At 55.6% G+C, this 19,611-nt stretch overlaps 1 protein-coding gene across 6 annotated transcripts; it reads right to left on the bottom strand.

Annotated features, from left to right (window-relative positions):
* Nucleotides 1-626: 626 nt before the first annotated feature.
* On the bottom strand, nucleotides 627-17,913 carry TBKBP1 (TBK1 binding protein 1). 6 transcript variants are annotated; one of them, XM_079134727.1, is made up of 10 exons: nucleotides 17,790-17,913; nucleotides 15,717-15,970; nucleotides 15,302-15,424; nucleotides 14,944-15,048; nucleotides 13,399-13,579; nucleotides 12,659-12,834; nucleotides 12,482-12,543; nucleotides 4,470-4,588; nucleotides 3,529-4,256; nucleotides 672-2,532 (listed from the first exon to the last, which is right to left on the bottom strand). In XM_079134727.1, the coding sequence occupies exons 2-10, from the start codon at nucleotides 15,939-15,941 to the stop codon at nucleotides 2,404-2,406; spliced, it is 1,848 nt and encodes a 615-aa protein (XP_078990853.1). In that variant the 5' UTR covers nucleotides 15,942-15,970; nucleotides 17,790-17,913; the 3' UTR covers nucleotides 672-2,403. The 6 variants fall into 6 exon arrangements, with proteins under 6 accessions (XP_078990858.1, XP_078990857.1, XP_078990856.1 ...); XM_079134729.1 differs by having other exon boundaries at nucleotides 17,826-17,901; XM_079134728.1 differs by lacking the exon at nucleotides 17,790-17,913 and adding an exon at nucleotides 16,350-17,282.
* Nucleotides 17,914-19,611: the final 1,698 nt, after the last annotated feature.

The following is a 19,611-nucleotide window of genomic DNA, read 5'->3' as shown; positions in this document are numbered from 1 at the left end:
TGGCACAGAATAGGGAGGGACATTACAGAATAGGGAGGTCTATAGAGAAACCTCAGGCTGTCAATGAGCAACATCCCCTGCACCCTCCCCTCCACCCTTGCATGTGTGTGTGTGTGTGCGCGCGCGCGCACGCTGCGGACAGAACCCAGGGCCTTGTGCATGCCAGGCAAGCACTGTACCACTGAGCTACATTCCCAGCCCTCTCCTTCCCAAGCCCTCCCTCAGTCCGTTTTGGTTTTTTTAGTTGTAAATGGACTCAGTATCTTTTTTTATGTATTTGTGTGGTGCTGAGGATCAAACTCAGTGCCTCACACGAGAGTCAAGTGCTCTACCACTCAGCTACAGCCCCAGACCTCTCAGTCCCTTTTTTAAGTGAACCCTTGGGCCAAAAGAGAAATGAAAGGCAGCCAGGGCTGATAATAAGTACCTCAGGCACTTTTTGCAAAGGGCACAGCTCCGGTTGAGGCAGAAGTCATGAGTTCATGACCCAGTTCTGACCTCCCAGGTAGGGGCAGTAACCGTGGCCCCTCCCGTTCTTAACCTGTGAGGCCCCCATCTTGGCTCCTGGGATGCAGAATTCATTTGATGAAGAAACAGAAGCTACTGATAAATGAACCCCTGGAGCTGGATTATTATTTCTGCAGCGCTGGGATGGCGCCCAGGTTCTCCTGCATGCAAGGCAAGTGCTCTACCACTTTGCTACATCGCAGGTGCCCTCAGGGCTTTAGAGCCTCTCTCCTGGCCAGACTTGCTGGGAGGAAAAGCTCAAGAGCCCCTCCCACTTGCCTAGGGCTGCCTGGCTGCTTATCCAAGTTCTAAATGAACTCCATGTCACAAGCCACTTATGACCACCTGCATGCCAGCAGCTCCAGAATCGCTCTGAATGTGGGTGCCCCATGTGTCCTGTCCCCTACTTGCCAGTGCCCACCCTCTCATGGCTGTGGTTCCGTGAGACAGTTTCCAAGACCTCCTGCTATCAAGCACTGCGGCTTTGCCCCAGTCACAGAGGAGGCCCAGCCCCAGGGCAGATGGAACAGGTTAAGTTTTATTTGGACTTTCAACTTGTTCAGAGAGCCCAGGGCCCTCCTTCCCTCTCCAGGCCCCCTTCCCCATGTCCCCTCCCTGGGGAACACTCAGGGTACAATGACATGTGTCTCTGGAGTCCTTGGCCCCTTCCCGGCCCAGCACACCCCTTCACTCCCCTGCACTAAGGAGGGGAGGGGTGTGAGGAGGTGGGGGGCCTGGAAGATTTGGATCAGAACGGTACATGCGCTGACAGTAGCATCCACTGCCACCTGCCCAGGGCTGAGGCCTGGGGGAGGCTCGCAGTGGAGGGATGGATTCATCGTGGGCAGCAGGCTACCTCTGCAAGAGGCTCCCCGCCTCAGCTCTGGGGTCCCTGGCCTCCTGCTGACCCGTCCTTCTGAGGGTATGACTCTGAGGTAGATTTCACAGAGGGAATGTGGGTTGGTGGGTGTGGGAAGGGGGTTAGCTCTTTGAAGTTGATCTCCACAGCACCCTGGGCCCATTCTCAGGTTCTGGCCTGGGAAGCAGGCACTGATGACACCCACCCAGCAGAGGCTGAGTCACACATGGGCCCCAGGGCGCCTATGGTGTCAGGGGCTCCGGTGGGGGAAACGGTGAAGGGGGACATCTGCCTTTACGATCTGTGCCTGAGTGTCAGGGCTCCAGAGGGAGGGCATGGGCCTGGGAGCTGGCAAGCGGTCCCTTAGCCTGAGGGTGATGGCACAAGACCCTCAGTCTCAGGATAGCCTCTTCGGGCTGGCTCCTCCCAGCAGTTCAGGGGCCACCCTCTCCTCTCCCATCCTCCCTGCTCCCCAGGGTGGGCAGAGGGGGAAAACAGAGCTGGTCTGTAGGGAATGATAAGAAACAAGATGCCCCCCCAACATCAAGAGCCCCAAGATGGCCATGGGATGGAGTAACTGGCATCAGTGTCAGGGCAGGCTCTGGGACCCCACAGGACAGAGTACAATGCCTAGGAAAGATGGATGTGGGAGGGGCTCAGGCAGCTCCTGGAGTCACCTGACACCTTCCCCACTCCCAGGCCCAGCTACTAGACACCTTCTTGGATCCAACCCTGTTTAAGAACAGAAAGGCAGGAAAGGCTGCGAGGGACACCCCTGCCCAGCCCAGCCCAGATCCCACCTCCCCAGCAGAAACTGGGAAGACAGGGGGAGCCTCTGCTGACCTCCTGGGAAGAGCCAGAGCTGAGTGGTGCCTGGACCAGGGAAGACGGCACACACATTAACTCGGTAGCTAGTGGAGGTATCTGGGGATCGTAAGGGGCAGGCCCCCCCCCCCACAAGATTCATGCAGCATTCAAAGTGAGTGTTCGGGAGTGGTAGGAGACGACAGAGAAACAGCCAGTTGGGAAGAGGCGCCCTAGATCTTGCTGTTCTCCAGGTGGGAGTCAATGTGTTTGATGAGGGCATCATCCGGGTACCCGACAGGAAAACCCAGCTGGCAGAGGGGGCAACTGCGGATGTCAGAGCCCACTGTTTCCATCAGCAACTGTGGGGAGAAAAATGAGTTACTTAGGACCCCAGTCCCCACCTGTGGTCCCCACATCCCAGTCTGCCCTTTTCCAGGATCCAAGGCAGGGAGGGCTACAGCATGCTGAAGGGGTCTGGGTATCCCTGGGTATCCTTTCCTCAGCACCACCCCCAAACAGTTCAGCATCTACTCTCCTATCCCAGGGCGCCTGTAGTAATGAGGGAAGTCAACACCTGGACAGGCCCCTGGGGGGACTAAGACACAGCTTCTGGATAACTCAGAGCAACGGACAATCTCAAACAATGTTCAACCCCAAAATAATTTTCTGACTGGCTTTGGAATATATTTTGGTCCTTCCAGGTGGCAAAGGTAGCTCTGACATTCAGGAAACTCATTATTTCAGTGAAATGATGGGGCCCTGAGGTAGTGCTGTCTTCTAGGACAGACAGAAAACAGCAGGGGATCTGAGGCCTGGGGGTGGGAAGCCCTGTCCTGTGATGGCCCCTGACCCATAGCCTTCACTATCTCCCCACCCCCCCAAAATCATCAACATAATAGAGGTTGCTTGAGTCAGGCAGGGTGCAGGCTACCTTAGGCTTACTGCCACCAAACCCTTTAAGGGAATTAGATATTAACTGCCCCATTTGGCATATAAGAAAATTGAGGATCAGAGGGAATAAGCTGCATAGTTCCCACTGCTATTAAATAGTGGCTTTAAAATCAAAGCTGGGATTGAGGACCATACCCTTCAAAATGGCCGTAGACAAAAGTCTCAATGGTGCAAGTCCCACTTTCCCCAAACAAAAAACTGTGAAGAGGAAAGCAAAGGGTCCTGTACTAAATCTAGGGTCCAGGGAACAGGCCTCTGCTCATTAGGTGTAAATGATCTGCCTCTGCTCATTAGGTGTAAATGATCTGCGTGTTGATACCCGAAGGGCAGGGTCCCCAGGTGAGGACGGGGCTCTTGGCCCTGCATCTCCAGGTGCGGGCCGCGCAGGTGTGTGCCCCACTCACGTTGATGGATGGCCAGGACTGCGCGTGCTCTGCGTGGGCATAGGCTGCAGCGGCCGGCGACTCTGGGATGGGGAAGCCTGCGCAGAAGGAGGCGCAGCGGATGGTGCCCGCCTCAGGGCTGGGAGGGCTGGAGGGCATGGCCCACTCCTCCTCCTCGGAGGGCTGCTTCTCAAAGCGCAGCCGGATGCCCTCGAAGGCGCGCCGCGGGCTCAGTGGTCTGCCGGGGCTATAGAGCTCGCCGCCATAGGCGCGGGGCTTGGGGAGTGTGGCCGCCTCCGCCTGCAGCCAGGCTGGGGAGGCACCCGCGTAGGCCGCGCCCTCCGCCAGCTCGGAGTAGCTGCGGCGACCCTGGAAGCCAGCCTTCACGTGGTGGCTGGGCGGCTTGGCGTAGGCGCGCTCGGTCAGCGTCCTCTCCCCAGGTGGCAGCGGCGGGGGCGGCCGGGGCTGCGGGGCCGGACAGCTGGGTGGCACCGGCGAGCGGCGCTGCGGGCTGGGAGACTGGCACGGCGGCGGCACCGGCGAGCGGCGCTGTGGGACCGGCGATGGGCAGGAGGGCGACGCCGGCGAGCGGCGCTGCTGGGGCGAGGGGCACGGGGGCACTGGAGAGCGGCGCTGCGGGACAGGGGACTGGCACGGGGGGCATGGCGGCGCCGCTCGGGCAGGAGGAGAGGGCGAGGGGCACTGGGGGGCCGGGGAATGGCGCTGCGACAGCGGCGAATGCCTCTGGCCTGGAAAAGAAAGTAGGACGGGTCGGGGGACGGAGGTGTGCAAGAAAGCCATCAGAACTGGCTACCCAGGGGCTTGCGGGGTCCAAAGCCCACCCACTCTTCTCCAGGCAAGGAAGTCCAAGGTGGCACACAGTACTAAGGCTGATTGCCACAGCCACCCCGCCATCCCCGCCTGCCCCTGTCCATCTGCCCTGCCATCCTGTCCCATCTCACCGCCACTCCGGGCCTGCTCCTGCAACAAGGTTCTCAGGATCCTCCCCTGCAGGGAGCTCAACTCACGAAGCCGGCCCAACTCCTCCGTCAGTTCTGTGTAGGCCAGCGCCAAATTCACCCTGAGATCAGAGAGCAGGGAGTGGGGAAGAGGAATAGGGACATGGCTCTACAGTCCCGGCTATGAAGGAAGAACTGGCTCTGTCACTGCATCTGGTCCCCACCTCCAGGACCCTCCTACCCCAATTGCAGAAATTCTGTCTTTAAGGTTCACTTCAAATGCCGCTTCTTCCAGGGAGACTCCCTCTGCTTCCACAGACCCATTCCCCAGGCAGAGGCAGTGGTTCCTAGCGTAGGGGCTGGGATGGGGAGCAGATTGCCAGGGGTCCCTGATTCCCTGTGTGCTCCAAGCAGTCTGTGGCCAGAACACAGCTCACACAGGTGCGTGTGAATGTTTTCCTCATCTCTGTAGAAGCTGTGATGACAAATAAAACACAGATTCATCAAACAGCTGCCCTGAATTTATAGTAGCTTTTGTCACTGAGTTTTTTCATAGCGCATACTAAAAGTATAACACCCGATCCATGTGCTGGGGGGGAGGGGTCTATAAAAAGCATCCTCACCTTTGAAAAGGCTGGGGACTGCTGCTGTACAGCCTGTCATGAGCCCATTCCTAAGGGAAGACAGAGTCTCCTGGCTGGCAGAGGTGCCAACTGATCAATTTGACTCCAAGTTGGCCCCATTCTAGGGTCACACTCTTGTCTGGACCTCAAAGTTACCTTTGGCTCTTTTCAGCCTTGTACCTCCCAGGACCTCCTCCCATGGCACTGCATGCCTGCAGGGGGCACCCAAATAGAGCACCTCTCAAAGGCTACCTCGTTCTAGGATGTTACTGTGAGTTCCTCAAGGGCAAGGATCATATTGTTGTATTTATATTACCAGCACCTTGCCCAGGGCCTGGTACCCAGGAGATATTCACTAAGTTGATAATGAACTGTCTGTTTCTTTTTCTTCTTTCCTCTCTTCCTCCTCACTTCCTACTCAGGCCTCTAAAGAAACAGAACTGTAACAGATTCTGGGCTTATTAAGGGACATCTCACCATGTCCTTTCCTTTTGCTTTCTCTGTGTCACTCAGACCCAGAACCATCAAAGGTTATCACTCCACTACTGCTCCTCCACCTTGTCTCATTGTGCCCTGCTCACGCACAGAGAGCCCTCTGACCTCACAGGAGGCTCTGCCATGGCTTTGGGTTCTGCCTTCCTTTCTGTTCTGAACTGGACAGAGACTGGGATCTCCCTAAAAGCAGGGATTTGGGTTTCTTTGGCTCTTCCCACCTCCCCAACTCCAGAACAGACTTCTAGAACTTTGGAAGTTTGAGCTGGAGGGAAGTAACAGATGTCACTCTGTGTGGATCTCCTCCTGGATAAAGAAGGACCTGTTGCCCCAGGACAGAGATCAGGGAGCAGCCAAAGCTCTCCAGTCCCAAAGGCCCTGTCCCCATCTCATGGCTATGGATAGTGAGAGAAGATGTGCAGGGATGGGAGGGGGTGAGGGCAGAAGTGAGGCCAGTCTTAGAAGCACAAGGGAAGGTGTATATGCACACCTGTGCTTGTGTCAGATTAGGGCTTCAGAAGGTGGGAGAGCCCCGGTGGAGAGGGCAGATAATGACTGTACCCCTACACTCTGACCCACTGGCTGGCACTCTCTTGCTAATTCTGGGACAGGGCTGGAGGGTATGGGGTGGGGAATAGCCCCTTCCACAACAAAACCCGCTTGAGCCAAAGCTAGAGTCCTGCACACAGGCAGGGTGTCTAGGGAACAAGTCCACTTCTTAGGGAAGGTGAGTCCTTACCACCCATCTCCAGAGAGACAAGAAGTCCTAGGAACCCTCACCCAGATCCTGTGGCCTGCAATCCCACTTCTGGATCCCCATGTTTGCTTAATGTCTCCTGTGCTCCCCCACCTCATCTCACAGGTCTGTGGGAAGAAGTGACATCTCTCCCATGACTGGAGGCCCACGTATGTCTCACATCGGACTGGGGACTCCCCAGAGGAAGTCTCTTCCTTTCAGACCAAGGGAATCTGAAGGAAGGATCTGTGTGTCTCCTGTCAGATGGGCTGCTGAAGGGCAGGACTATGCTATCTGCACAGTGGAGATGGGACACTCTGGGCAGGGCACTGATGAGTGTCATTCTCCATCCAGGCAGCCACAGTTATTCTCCCCATCCACCTTCCCTGCTGTATCTCAGGTGACAGATACAGGTCGTTGACTTCACACCCCACCTTGGAGATCTCACCTGCCACACTCAGTTCCCAGGCCCCTTCTCTCAGAAGCAACCCCAGTTTCCACTGCCTGGGTCCTGGCACCCTCCTTCTCACAGAAAAAAAAAAAAAAAAAAAAAAAGAAAAGAAAGAAAAGAAAAATTCACAGGAAATCCGAAGAAGCATTCCCTAACTCAGAATGCTCAGCCCCTCTCCCAGCTCTGATACTAAGGACCTGGGGCAGACAGGTTCTCTCCTCCGAGAGCCCCAGGCCACCCTCACAAAGACCTCTGAGACCCTGGAAAGGGTGAGGGTACCTAACCTCCTCCTGATGCCTCCTGGCCCTGTGGAACCTCCCTTTTCACTGGGCATCTCTCCCTCCCCAAGATGCACATGCCCAGGCTGCTGAATACGCTAACAACCTGAATGACTCACTGAAAACACTGCCAATTCAGTGGAAAAAAATCTCAACTTCACAACACGACCTGAGAGCTGCACACGCACACCTAAATGCACATCCACTTCCTGGCCCACACCTGAGCACTTTTTCCATCACCGTGCCTTTGGGAAGAGTGGGTCAGGTGAAGGGCAGCAGATGGCTGCAATATGGTGCATCTTGACTGATTACATTAGGAAAAGTTCTGAGTCTGTCGGAACCTGAGACGGACCCAGGGAGAAAAGGAAAACAGATGATTTGTACAGGCGCTGATTACGGGCCAGGCGCCATGCTACGAACATCATCTGTCTTCACAACAACCCTACAACAATGCTGCTGTTACCACCTCCATTTTTCAGATGAGAAAAGTGTGAAACACGTGACTAACCAAAGTCCTAAAGCTTAGCAGTGGTGGAGCTATTGGGATGGACACGCCGGCCTCCTGGACTCCAAAGTCCAGACTACTGACCACTCCACATACACCTCCCAAAGAAGCAGCAGAGATGAGAGAGAAAAAGCAAGAAAGCAGCAGAAGAACAAAAGTGACCTGGGAGCCCTGAGAACTGCCTGGGAAGGAGAGAACAAGGTGCTAGACATGCATGGAAGTGAAAGATCAGAGCGGTTAAGAGCTGGCTCAAGGTCACAGAGCAGTGGTGGCACACAGCAGGGATTCAAACACTTGCTCTTGGCACCTCAGCCCACTAGGCTGGCACCTTCAGAGGAGCCAGAGTGCAAATAGCAGAGCTGGCAGGAAAGCAGGTACCCTTGGCTACAAATCATTCCCCTCTTCATTGACTTATACTTTCATTCATTATTTTCATAAATAACTCGGGGATCCCACAATAAGCTTCACTCTAACTGATAAAGCAACTGAGATCAGGAAGATTAGAGACCTAAACATCCTCCTTTAGGCCTCTTTCTGCCTCAAATCAGCTGCTGAGGCCCTTGGGCTCTCTAGGCTAGCTGCTGCACTGGAGCTGGCAAGGAGATGAGGATGCAGCAGGGTCAGAGTTCAAGCTAGCACTGAGTGATGTGTGTCACCCAGAGATAGGCTTGAGTCCTGATGAAAGTGGGGGTTGGGAGTCAGACTAAGCATAGGGTTATGAGCTCATTTAGGGCTCATTGTGGGTAGATATGGGGTCAGGACTAGGATACTAAGAGTCAGGGATGGGTTCAGCATTAGGGTTAGGATTGGGGTCAGGACTACAGCTCATCCCATGGTCCCAATCATCTATTCAGAATTGGGAAGAAGACAAGCCAGAATTCCCAGCTCTCCCATCCTTGCCCAGAGCTGCCCACGGCTGCCCCAGCCACCTCACCCTGTTGGGGGGAATTCAGGGGCCGAACTTTCCACCACCCACAGGCACACCCAGCATCAGTCTTCCCGCCCGCCCGACCCTCTGGGAGGGGACCACAGGCACCAGGCCGTGGAGCGGACTTGAGGTTGCGGGCTGGGGGAGGAGGAAGTCGCTCTGCAACAAGCCAGTGCGCCACCACTTCCTTTCCGGGCGCCTTGAGTCCTTCACTCTCCTCGACCAGCTATGACTTGCGGTCCCCAGAGCACTTCATGGCAGCCCCTGCCAGGCTTCCAGCAGAGCTAGATGTCTACTGTGTCTAGAAGCTTCCCCAGATGGAGAGGAACATAGTAGCTCACTGCAGGGTGGGAACCAGGGTCCCCAATGGCCCAGGACTGTCCCATTCACGCTAGTTACCCAGCGTAATTATTAATAGGGCCCCCTTTCACTTTCAAAAGTGATCAGATTTGGTCAACAAATCACATGGTCACCCCTCATCTAAAGGCTTCCTATCTACAGAAGAACCTGACCAGGAAAACCACGAGGTCCCACTGCCCCCACCTATTCAGACCCGCTTGGCATCTGCACTGCAGTTCTCGGGTTCCCTGCAACTCGTGTTGTTTGTGAGAATGAAATGAGATCTTGAGTGCACAGCCTCACCTAGCATCCTACACAGAGGAAGGATCCGGGAGTGACTGCAGACAGGCAGGGAAAAGGAGAAACCTGTTTTGAGATTTTTTTTTTTTTTTTTTTTGAGACACTAGCTTAAGACTTGATTTAAGAAGGAGGGGAGGATGTGGAGTTTCCCATCACGGAGACAGCAGGCAAGAGCTGCTCTTGGCCTGGCTGGCAAGCTGGGGCTCAGAGATGGGTTCGAAGCCCACCAGTCCCTCAGACCCACTTGAGAGCCCCTCCCCACTCTCAGGGAGCCTGGAGGCTGCAAGTGCTCAGGGGTTAATTCCTGTGTGCACCGGGTACCAGGCTGATGGAGACTTGAAAGAAAGGAAGTAGGGAGGGTGAGAAGCGTGAAGGGGGAGGCCCTAGGCTCGCTGGTTCTGGGGCTCAGGGTACATAGGGGTCTCCAACTTCCGTCCTGACCCACCCCACACTGCCCTTGACCTCCGTGCAGAGTTTCCATCCTCTCTCTCCGAGTTCACACTTCTCCCCCACCACTAACCGCAGCCCACGCAGAGGCTTGTGGGCGGAGAGGGGGGGTAGGAGGGGTGGGCGGAAAAGGCTGCAACACCGAGCCCCCCACGTTGGGAAAAAGAAAGCCCTATAGTTTATTGTTTTCCCCTCACCACCCATACTGAGCCACATCTTCTCACTGGGTCTTCTCCCTAATAAACCCCCTCTCCCACTGGGCCCTTACCCTCCTCACAGGGTCCCTGCTCCCCTGGAGCCCTCATCCCCCTCAAGTAATACCCCATGATTCCCCCTCCACATTAGCAACACCCTCAAAAAGTCCCACTCGGAAACCAGAGGGGAGTGGGCCATGGGTTCTGCACCTGCCACCTTGGCTGGGACCCTCCTGGGGCCTGTAGCTCCCTGTGCATCCTCAGAAGCCAGGTGGGCTCTGCTCCCACCTCCTCCCTCATTGTCTCTGGTCCCTGAGAGACCTTTGGCAGCTCTTCCTCTGGGGCAATTTGTCCAAGCTGACCAAAGGGAAATCTTGCCCCAAGGTCAGACCTGAAGGGTGGTAGTCTGGTCTGGTCTGGGCACCTGTTTACAGAGGGAGATTGAGGGCCACAGTTCGTGAACCAGGAGCTAGGAAGAGAGGGACCAGGCACCTTGAGGCTGGGGCTGTATCCCAGGCCTGTCCCCCAGCATGGACAGCACCGGGAAGGGGACTCATAGAGTAAAAGTATGAGAGAGTTGTTTATTTAATAATTTGTAGTACTGGAGATTTAACCCAGGGGTGCTCTATTACTGAGCTATGCCTTTTTTAATTTTTATTTTGAGACAAAGCCTTGCTAAATTGCCAAGGCTGGCTTTCAACTTGCGATCCTCTAGGCCTTGGCTCCCTAAGTTGCTGGGATTTCAGGTGTGCACCACCCTGCCAGGCTAAGAGAGGTGTTTTAATGGTGAGAATTCCCAGAGTCTACCTAGATGCCCTAGGGTCCAAGCTGATATGGAGGCACCTTTTAGGATTTAAGAGAATCCCAGAGAATAAGATAAGACTCAGGAACCACGTGTCCCCTCTGCTTTTACACCCAGATAATCCCAGACAATCCAGCCCCAGAATTATATTCCTGGAAATCCCACCTGTAAATTCTCACTGGTCTGCAGGGTCAGGGGAAGCAGAAGGAAGAAGGGGTTGGTGGGGAAAGGGAGCCCACAGCAGGTGACCAAGGCTTCCTCAGGTGGGAGGGCAGGAGGTAGCCCTCGGGAAGTGCCTATTACCAAAAGGAGCTGAGTTTATAAGAAACTAAAACTACCGGGGGAGTGAGGACTTCCTCTGAGAATGAGATTCTGCCAAGCTGGGGCTGTCCAGAGAAACCTGGCCTGGAAGGTAGTGAGTGCTAGCAGGCAGGGCCAGGCTGCTGTGGACGCAGAGACCAAGGGCAATGGCTCAGTGGGAACCACAAAAGGAGAGGATGGTGTGGCCTCCAAAGCACATTACGGGATGGGTTCTCTGCCACCCCCTCTCTGCCCCTTCCTACCAACTATCTCACCACCCTTTCACTCTCATTAATGACTGACCCCAAGCCCAGAAGAGAAACTTGGAATCCAAAGAGGGGAAGCCAAAGCCACTCTGCAGCCCAGGAAGGCCTAGGACTCAAAGCCTGAAGGGTCACACATGGCCCTGCCAAAAAGCCTGCCCTCAGAGTTCCAGAGCCTTCGGAAGGGGTTAGACTCACTGACCTGTAAGGGGGTCTTCCATATGACTTCGGGGATAAGCTGGAATTCTCAAATATTTGGGTATGTGTGTGTCCATGGGCAAGATGGGCCCAGAGCTCCAGCCACAAGCTAGGGCGGACCCTCTCCACAAAGGCCCCACACTCCCTCAGGAACCTAGCTGAGGGCTACCACCCAGCGGTCCCACAAACTGGGTTCTCACCCTCTCAGTTATCACAGCTCCACCCAGGCCCTCACCCCAGGGTGGGGAGGGAGGTGAGGGGTATCCCCAGCTGTCCAGAAGCTAGGAGGAAGATGAGGAGGAAGCCTGCTGAGAGGGATGACCCCTGGAGTCCTGGAGCTGAGTATGCTGTGTAACAGAGGGTTCCTGCCCCTTTCTGGACCTCAGTCTTCTCCAATGCATGCAAGGATATGCGCTACTGGCTTCATCTCAGAGGACTTGAGCGGAAGGAGGTTTGAGCTCTATTTCTCAGAAAGTGGGAGAGGAGGAGTTCGGCTGCAGATGTGAAAGGCATCAGGTGCCACCACTGCTGGGTGGCCATGTGCCCCACCCCACTGCCCAGTGCTCCCCAGGGCTCCACTGCTATGTCCTAACCAAAGAGCTCCCATGCTACTTCCTGCTGCCCTTCTGTCCTGACAGCATTCCTAGGTATCTTCTAGTTCCCCAGACAAATGCTATGTGAACCCAAGGAAGACCCTATCTCTAAGCCAAGAGTTGCTCTCTTCCAAGATGAGTAGAAAAGGCACAGCAAATCCAGCATGAGGATATCTCCCTCCTTCTCACTAGGAAGAGAAGAATAGTTGGGCTTTGTCCCTGATATAGAAAAATGGGGCCCCAGAGAGGCCCTCAAACTCACCAGAGGACACAGAACATAGAAGCAAAGTCACTGAGTAAACCTCTCTCAGCCCCTGACACCTCAAGAAGAAATGGGCTTGGTCCCAGAAGAAGGCAAAGGGGGCATCCCAGAACCTGAATACCCCAGAACCCACCTCCTTCCAGGGATAGATACAGAGAGACAAGTGACAGAGACACCTACCCCTGAGGCCTGGGCTAGGAAGAAAGGTCATTCCGATAATGCAGAGGGATGGAAAGCAAAACTAAGGGGTACCTGGGATATGCCTCCCCAGGTTAAGAGGGCAAGGGTTACAGACATGACTTACTGATCGTCCCCAACTCTCTTCACCCACGCCATGTCCCGCTCTGACTGGTTGGTGGCCAGATCCTAAGGGGGAAGATCAAGAGGTCAGAGCCTAGCCTTACCTTTGCCTAGACCCCTTCTCGGCCATTCTGCCTGCACGCCTGGATTTCTAAGGTTGCTCTGTGCCCTCTGCCTTTACCTGGGCCCGGGTCTCCTGCAGCTGCTTCAACTCCCCCTGCAGCCGTTCGCATTCCGCCTGGAGCTGCTCCTCTCTGAGTTGAGCCCCCCGGGCTTCTCCCTGGGCAGCCTCCAGGGCCTCTTCCAGCTGCCGACGCTCCAGCTCACTCACACTCGATGTGGAGCCAGGCCAGCCTGCTGTCAGGGGACAGACAATGTCAGGCTGGACTCAGCTGCCTCAACCGACATCCAGATCCACACAGAGTGAAACAGGTGGGGACAACTGAGAAAAGCCAGGACAGATACCCAAGGATGAGAGACTGCTACAAAGGGAAGGGAGAGGGAGGGGCTGGTTTCTGTTTCTAACTTGGCTGTAAGCTAGGGGGGAAATGAGATGACCTCTGGAAGACATCCCAAGCCAGACTGAGCAGTCTAGGGCATTCTCCCTGGGCCTCTACTAATCACAACCTAACAGGCCAGGAACTCTGGGTGGGGGCACCCTCTGCTGGCAAATCCAAGAATTGCAATTAGGTAGCCAGGCACCTATCAGAAATGGCCAAGTGGGAATGTCAGTGGGAGAAATTAGGGAAACAGCGTTTGCGGTGAAGAAATAGTTGGAAAGGGAAGATGGGATGATTGTGGGAGAAAATTAAGGTATTATTAACAGGGTTTCAGGTAAGCTATAAGTGTTTGGTGGTGTTGAAATGTGGGTTAGGCTTGGGGAGTTGGGGATTGGGAAGTCAGGGGTCACTGAGATCTCACCATGACCTAAGGCAGATCCCCCTCTCAGTGCCAGGTAGTGCAGGTCCAGATCAGCACAGGGTGGGGCAGGGGCAGGCGGAGGGCTCAGGCTAGGGAAGGCTGCATCCCGGAGGCCTTGTTGCTGCCGCAGCTGTTGTTCCAAACCACAAATCTGCCGCAGGTGGGTTTCTACCAGGGCCCGCTGCAGGTGAAGGAAGAGGCTGAGGGTCTGCACAGGGATGAGAGGGGCTCCCCCAAACCACGGCAACCCCATGTCTGTATAATCATCACTCCCAAATTGGAGCAGAGGCCACTAGATCACACTTCCCATGCTCATGCTCCAAAGGGCCATGGGTGTAAGGCCTTCTTTCTCAGCAACTGCAATGCAGATGTTTCTGGCTACTGCCCCTGGCAAGGTCAGAGCGAATACCTCTGTCACCGACACACAGGAATTCTCATTAGAACATTCAGCCTGCTGGGCATGGTGGTGCACGCCTGTTATTCCAGCAACTTGGGAGGCTGAAGCTAGAGGGTCACAAGTTTGAGGCCAACTCAAAGAGATCCTGTCTCAAAATTTAAAAAAATAAAAAGGGCTGGAGATATAGTTCCATGGTAAAGTACCCCTGCATTCAATCTCCAGTAACAAAAAACCCACAAAAATTAAAAATAAAACAAAACAAAACAAAAAACAGGCTTGTGTCCAGTCACTGCCACCCTGTAAGGTTAGGCTAACTTCGGTTTGTACATGCAGCTTAACTACTTTTGGGTTTCATCTACCTCATGTATATAACAGAATAGCAGTACCATGCCTACCTCTGATGGTTGTTTTGAAAGCTACCATAAGTAAATACATGTTAAGGTATATAACAGGGCCTGGTATAAATATGTGTTAAGGTATAAGAACAGAAAGCCATATGAGCATTTATGTTTACTAAAGCAAAGTTTTTTTGATTTTTTTTTTTTTTTCTTATTTTCAGTACTGGGGATAGAACCCAGTCTTACACAAGCTAGGTAAATACTCTACCACTAAGCTACATCCCCAAGCCCCAAAGCAAAGCATTTTTACACAAACACCCAATTATCCTCAACAGCTCAGAAAGGTTATTATTTGCCCCACTTTTCAGAGGGATAGAAGTTAAGTGACTTGACTGTGGTCAGAGCTAGGAGTTGGCAGAGACCATGTTCTTGATTCTGACATCTGTTCATGTGCATGGTCACATGGTGACTCTGATTCACACACAAGCCAAGACCTGTCCCAGCTGTCAGACACTCCTGGGCACCTTTGCCCTCACCCATATCACCTCCCAGGCACAATCCTACAGGCACAGGGTTGACTCAGCATGGGAGCCAAATATTCGCACACATAGGGTCACCGCATGGTCAAGTGCAGTCACTCACAAGCTGGATGACATACACAGACTCACTTGCAAGACCAAGTGGGCACTCAGATACAAGTGGGGTATGACACAGGGGGTCACACAATCACAGGGTCAGAATGCTCACAAGCAGAACACACATACAAACACTCAGTACACACCCTCCAGCACCCTGTTCCCTGGGCCTCACCATCTCCCCCAGCTCTGTCTCCAAGTCGCTCTTCTCCACACAGAGCTTCTCATAAGCCTGAATCATCTCCCCGAGCTGTTCTTCCTGCTCCTTGTTCTTCTGCAACTGGATAGGCCCAGAGGGCATATCAGAGTCAGGCCATCCTCAAATGGGGGCAGAGAAACGCCTGGCACCACCCACCCCCACTCCCAGCACTCTGTGGAGGGGCAGGAGGAGCTGTAGCGGGTTTAGGTAGAACTGTAGTCATCTCTGATCAAAGTAACTGAAGGCCAGAGGCTGGAGTGGGGATGAGAGGGAGGTAGTGGGTATCAGCAACGGGAAGCTCAGGGAGCTGGGTCAGATGAGGGTTAAGGCTCACCTCATGTTGGAACTGGTTGAGCCGTTGCTGTAGACTGACCTTCTCCACCTCCAGCAGGGAGCCATCCTTAATTTCATACAGAGAGAAGCCATGTTCCTCTCCAAAGTCACTGATCAATGGGTACTGCGGGAAGACAGGTTTTCAGGAGGGCTGGAGCCTGGCTCCCTGCTCATGCCTAGGTCTCTCCATGCCCCCAACGCCACAATCTGTCTCAGACTGTTGAATTTCCCCTTCCCCTTTTTGGTAGGATCCACCGCTCCAGAGAGGATCCTTCATGATTGGTTGCTGGGTCACATCTCTCAGAGAAGACTGCACCCCAACCTCTTCTCCGGATACCTGGAATCTTTACTGGATACCCAGTTCCTGCTACCGTCCCCCCACACACACTACGACCCTCCCAACTCCAGATGCTGACCTTGACCTCATAGACTTTGAGGCGGCGACGGAGGGTGGCATTCTCCCTCTCCAGGCCCCCCAGCCGCTCCTTGATGTCCCCGTAGGCGGTGATGAGGGCAAAGTGGGAGGCAGAGCACATGTCCCCACCCAACGAGGGATCTCCAGGACCATCCAGCCACACCTCGCTGGGCCCCAAGGCCTCCTGGGTCAGGATGCTGATGTCGTCCTCAAACATGGACTCCATGGTAAGGGCCACAGCCCACACTGTGCCTCCTGGGAGAATAGGAACAACTTGGAGAGGAACACCTGGCACTTGTCCTCAGATCACTCATGCTGGCCAGAAGCATCCTGTGAACAGCTGAAAAGCAGCCTGGAAGATTTCTGCCCAGGGTTAAGTGGGGGACTATCACTGCCCCTTCCCAAATGGCTAAGCCCCATCCTCTCTGCTGCCACTATCTTTGGGGGAAAAGGGCAGGAACCAGATGAAGACTTAGGGGTGAGGGAGCAGTGACAGTTGACAAATAGAAACAAGAAAGCCAGGCCAGCCGCAGGCTTCTTTCCGAACCCAGGGAGACCTGTAGATGAGAGGGCTTTCCCAGCATGACACATTCCTCAGACCCTTTTCCACCCCAGACCTCACTTCCCCAAGTACCTCACCAAGCAGCTCATCCCAGGCCTGTAGCACCCAGCTCCTCCCTAAGGAAGGCCCGGTCAGCCTCTGCCCAGCCCCCGCCCAACTTCCCCGCTTCCTCCCGCAGGATCCCAGAGTTCAGGAAAAGGAAGTGCCTCCCCCACTTGCACCGGGGCTGTGGCAACCGTCCAGGAGCTCTTGGCCCCTGACCTGGGACCTGCAGGAAGTCCTTGGCTGAGTGTCAGTGGGAACAAAGTAGGCAAGGGGACTCAGGTGATGAGGGACGTTAATAAAGTCCCCAGCCGACCCCAGAGTGCCTGCACACAGGGAAATGGGGCGCCCTGGGAGGGGACAGGAATGACTCAGGGCTCCCGAAAGGAGTAGGCAGCGAGGGGGTGCGTGTGTACTTCTCCAGGCCCTGTTTATGAATGTGTGGTGGCTGGCATGTGGGGGGAGTGTGTGTCTGTGAATGAGTGTAGGTGTGTCACCGTCAATGAATGCCTTTGCGGGGCGAAGAGTGGGGGTACGGAGTTAGGAAGCGGCCGGGAAGCTATGTGTGTGCGCGCGCGTGTGAGCACGCGTGCGTGAGCGTGTAGGAAGGGTGGGCACGTTCGGGCCGTGTGTCACGTGAGGCACTATGGGAATGTCCGAGGTGTGTGCGCGCGTTGGAGCGTGTGTGCGCCCAGAAAGGGGGCTCGGCGGTGAGGCGCGAGTTCAGACGGTGGGGTCTCCGACCTCCCCAAGCTGCGCTGCGGGGGCCTGGGGTGCAAGCGCTCAGGCCCAGGCCCCAACAACCCCCCCGTAACCTCATCTAAGTACCAGGGATACGCGTGTGACTGGGTCTGAGTAAGAAGTGTGTGCGCCAGTTTGTAGGGTTGGCCCCACCTTTAACCCTCTCCTGCCCACGCCGTCCCCTCCCCCTACTCCGCTTTCCGGAGCTCACCACACCCCCTAGACCCCGGCCCGCCACCTCCGGCCCACCTCCACTTGCGGGCTCTGTCCCCTGGGCCGCCCCACCAATGCCGCCTTCCTCCGCATTCTCCTCCCGACACCCCAGCGGCCCGGCAGAACGCGATGGAAGGCGGCTGGGGAGGGGGTGCCTCTCCTGGCCCGGGCCCCTCCTGCGGCCCCTTTAAGAGCCGCCCTTTAAACCCCTTCAGCTCGGCGGACAGAAATTGTTGCCCCTCCCCTCTCGGGGGCTGAGATTTCACAGCCCCCTCCCCCACTGCTGGCCGAGACCCGAGCCCCGGGCCCCCGGCTGCCCTCCCTGGGCCGGGCAAGGGGCTCCGGAGGCGGCGCGGCCTGAGGAGCGGCGGCGGACGCCGGGCTCTTCCCCTCTCCGCCACCCAGTGCAAACTGCCTGCCAGCCTCCCGCCCCCTCCCCCGGCCTCCCCGCGACCCCCAGGCCCCCGCGCGGGCGCCGCTCCCCTCCCCCGGCCCTCGCCCCGGCCGGGGACTCACAGCTGCCGCCGGTTCCTGCTTGTAATCGCAGCTTACCCCCTCTGCCTGCTCCCTCCCCAGACGGGCACCGGTGCCCCCACCCCCCTGGCACCGCGCTCTGCTCCTCGCCCTGTCGCCGCCGCCGGGTCTCTCCCCACCCCCCACCCCTCCCCCTAACCCCCTCCCTCCCTCCCGCCCCGCTCCTCCTCCGCCGCCGCCGCCGTCTCCTCCGCCTCCTCCTCCCCGGCTGCTCCGGGTTTCTCCAGCTGGGAAGGCGCCCCGGACCCCGCCGCTGCCACCACCACGTGGCGAGGGGCGGCGGCCCCCGCGGTGCAACCGGGTCGGGCCTGGCAGCACGCCCGGCGCCCACCCGCTCCCTGCAGAGCGGCCGGCCGCGCGGCGCCCCCCTTTCCGACGCCTCGCAGCGCAGTGTGGCGTGGTGGCGTGTGTTGGGGGCGTCTGCGGACAGTGCAGGGGTGCCGCTGGTGTTTTGCCGGTTTGGTTTGGGGCCGTGTATTTTGCGAGAAAGTGGATTGTTTGCGTGGATGGTTTTGGTCTTTGCTCATTTGAGAAGCAAATTGTTAGACCTGTCTACTCCTCTGCTCTACGAGGAGGGGGCACTGAACACAGGGTGCAGTCGGAGAGATTAGTTAAATCTGTAACTTCGAAAGTAGGAGTGAACTGAGAGGAAATGTTCATTTAGGAAGACGGACAGCCCACCCCTCATCACACAGAAGTGCCCACAGGCTAGAGAATTGAAGAAACAACATATTTTACCCTTTCCACAAAGATTATTTGAACATCTGCCAAACTGCTGGGCAGGAAACATAAGTTTTTGGTGGGTTTTTTTTTTTTTTTTTTGCCACTTTCCCACTGTGTGACCTTGGGTAAGTTACTTAACCTCTGGGTTAGATGGGCTATCATTCTCTACCCCACGCCCTTGTGGGGGAAGAATAGGGATCAGAATTAAAGGTACCTGTGAATGACTGGGAGGTGTTAATGAGTCATTTTAATTCCCTGGTAGAGAGTTAGGGTCAGCTTAGCTGCAGGTGGGGAATGACAAGGGGAAATTGGAGGACTCTGGCTAAAAAGTATCCTCGAGATGTGGAAGGAAACCCTGCAAGTGGGCGTAGCCAGGGATGGGGGCCCTTACTGGGGTCAGCATTGTGCTATAAAGGCTGCTGGGAACCTGATCCTATCTTTTTGGGCGGGGAGGGGGGGTTTGAGAAGGGGAGGATGAAAGAAAAGGTCCCTTGCCTCCTGTGAGCTTTGAAAAGCAAGAGTAACTGTCATCTTCACTGTGGGGAGAAGACTGGACTAGGGTAAGCTGTGCCCCCCAGGATCGCCAGCAAGAGCTCTCTTCAAAGGATTTTCTCACTGGCTTCCTCCTCCTCCTGCTGGCTTCCCTTGCAGCCTTTCCTGCTGGTTGCTCCTTTTTATAGACCAGAAGGGAAGGCAGGTCAGCCCTTGCCCTCCCAGGCACCAGCTTTCTCTGAACCATGTGGAATGACCCACCTACCCTCTGGATATGAAGGCTGGGATGTGTGCCTCTCCACCAATCCAAGAGTGAGGCAGGTGTCCCCTTCCTCAGTGCTCCACAAGTTCTCTTCTGAAGCAGGACACCAGGCAAGATGGGAGGGTAGGTAGGCCAGAAGGTATGATGGGGTTGTCTCTGAGATCCTCAGTGAGTACTGACTTTGCCACAAACCTGTAAAATCAACTGACAAACTTTCCCTTGCCGGAAAAGGCAGTAGGTCCAGGTACCCTCTGAGCACACTCTAGGATGTCATCAGCTCCTGCTGCTACTTGGATGTTTAGGGTACAGGCCGAAAGTCACCTGGCA

Source organism: Sciurus vulgaris (genome assembly GCF_902686455.1).
Source record: "Sciurus vulgaris genome assembly, chromosome: 3".
In the NCBI taxonomy this organism is placed as follows: domain Eukaryota; kingdom Metazoa; phylum Chordata; class Mammalia; order Rodentia; family Sciuridae; genus Sciurus; species Sciurus vulgaris.
The sequence above is the reverse complement of the archived record's forward strand: the minus strand, read 5'-3'. Positions and strand labels throughout refer to the sequence as shown.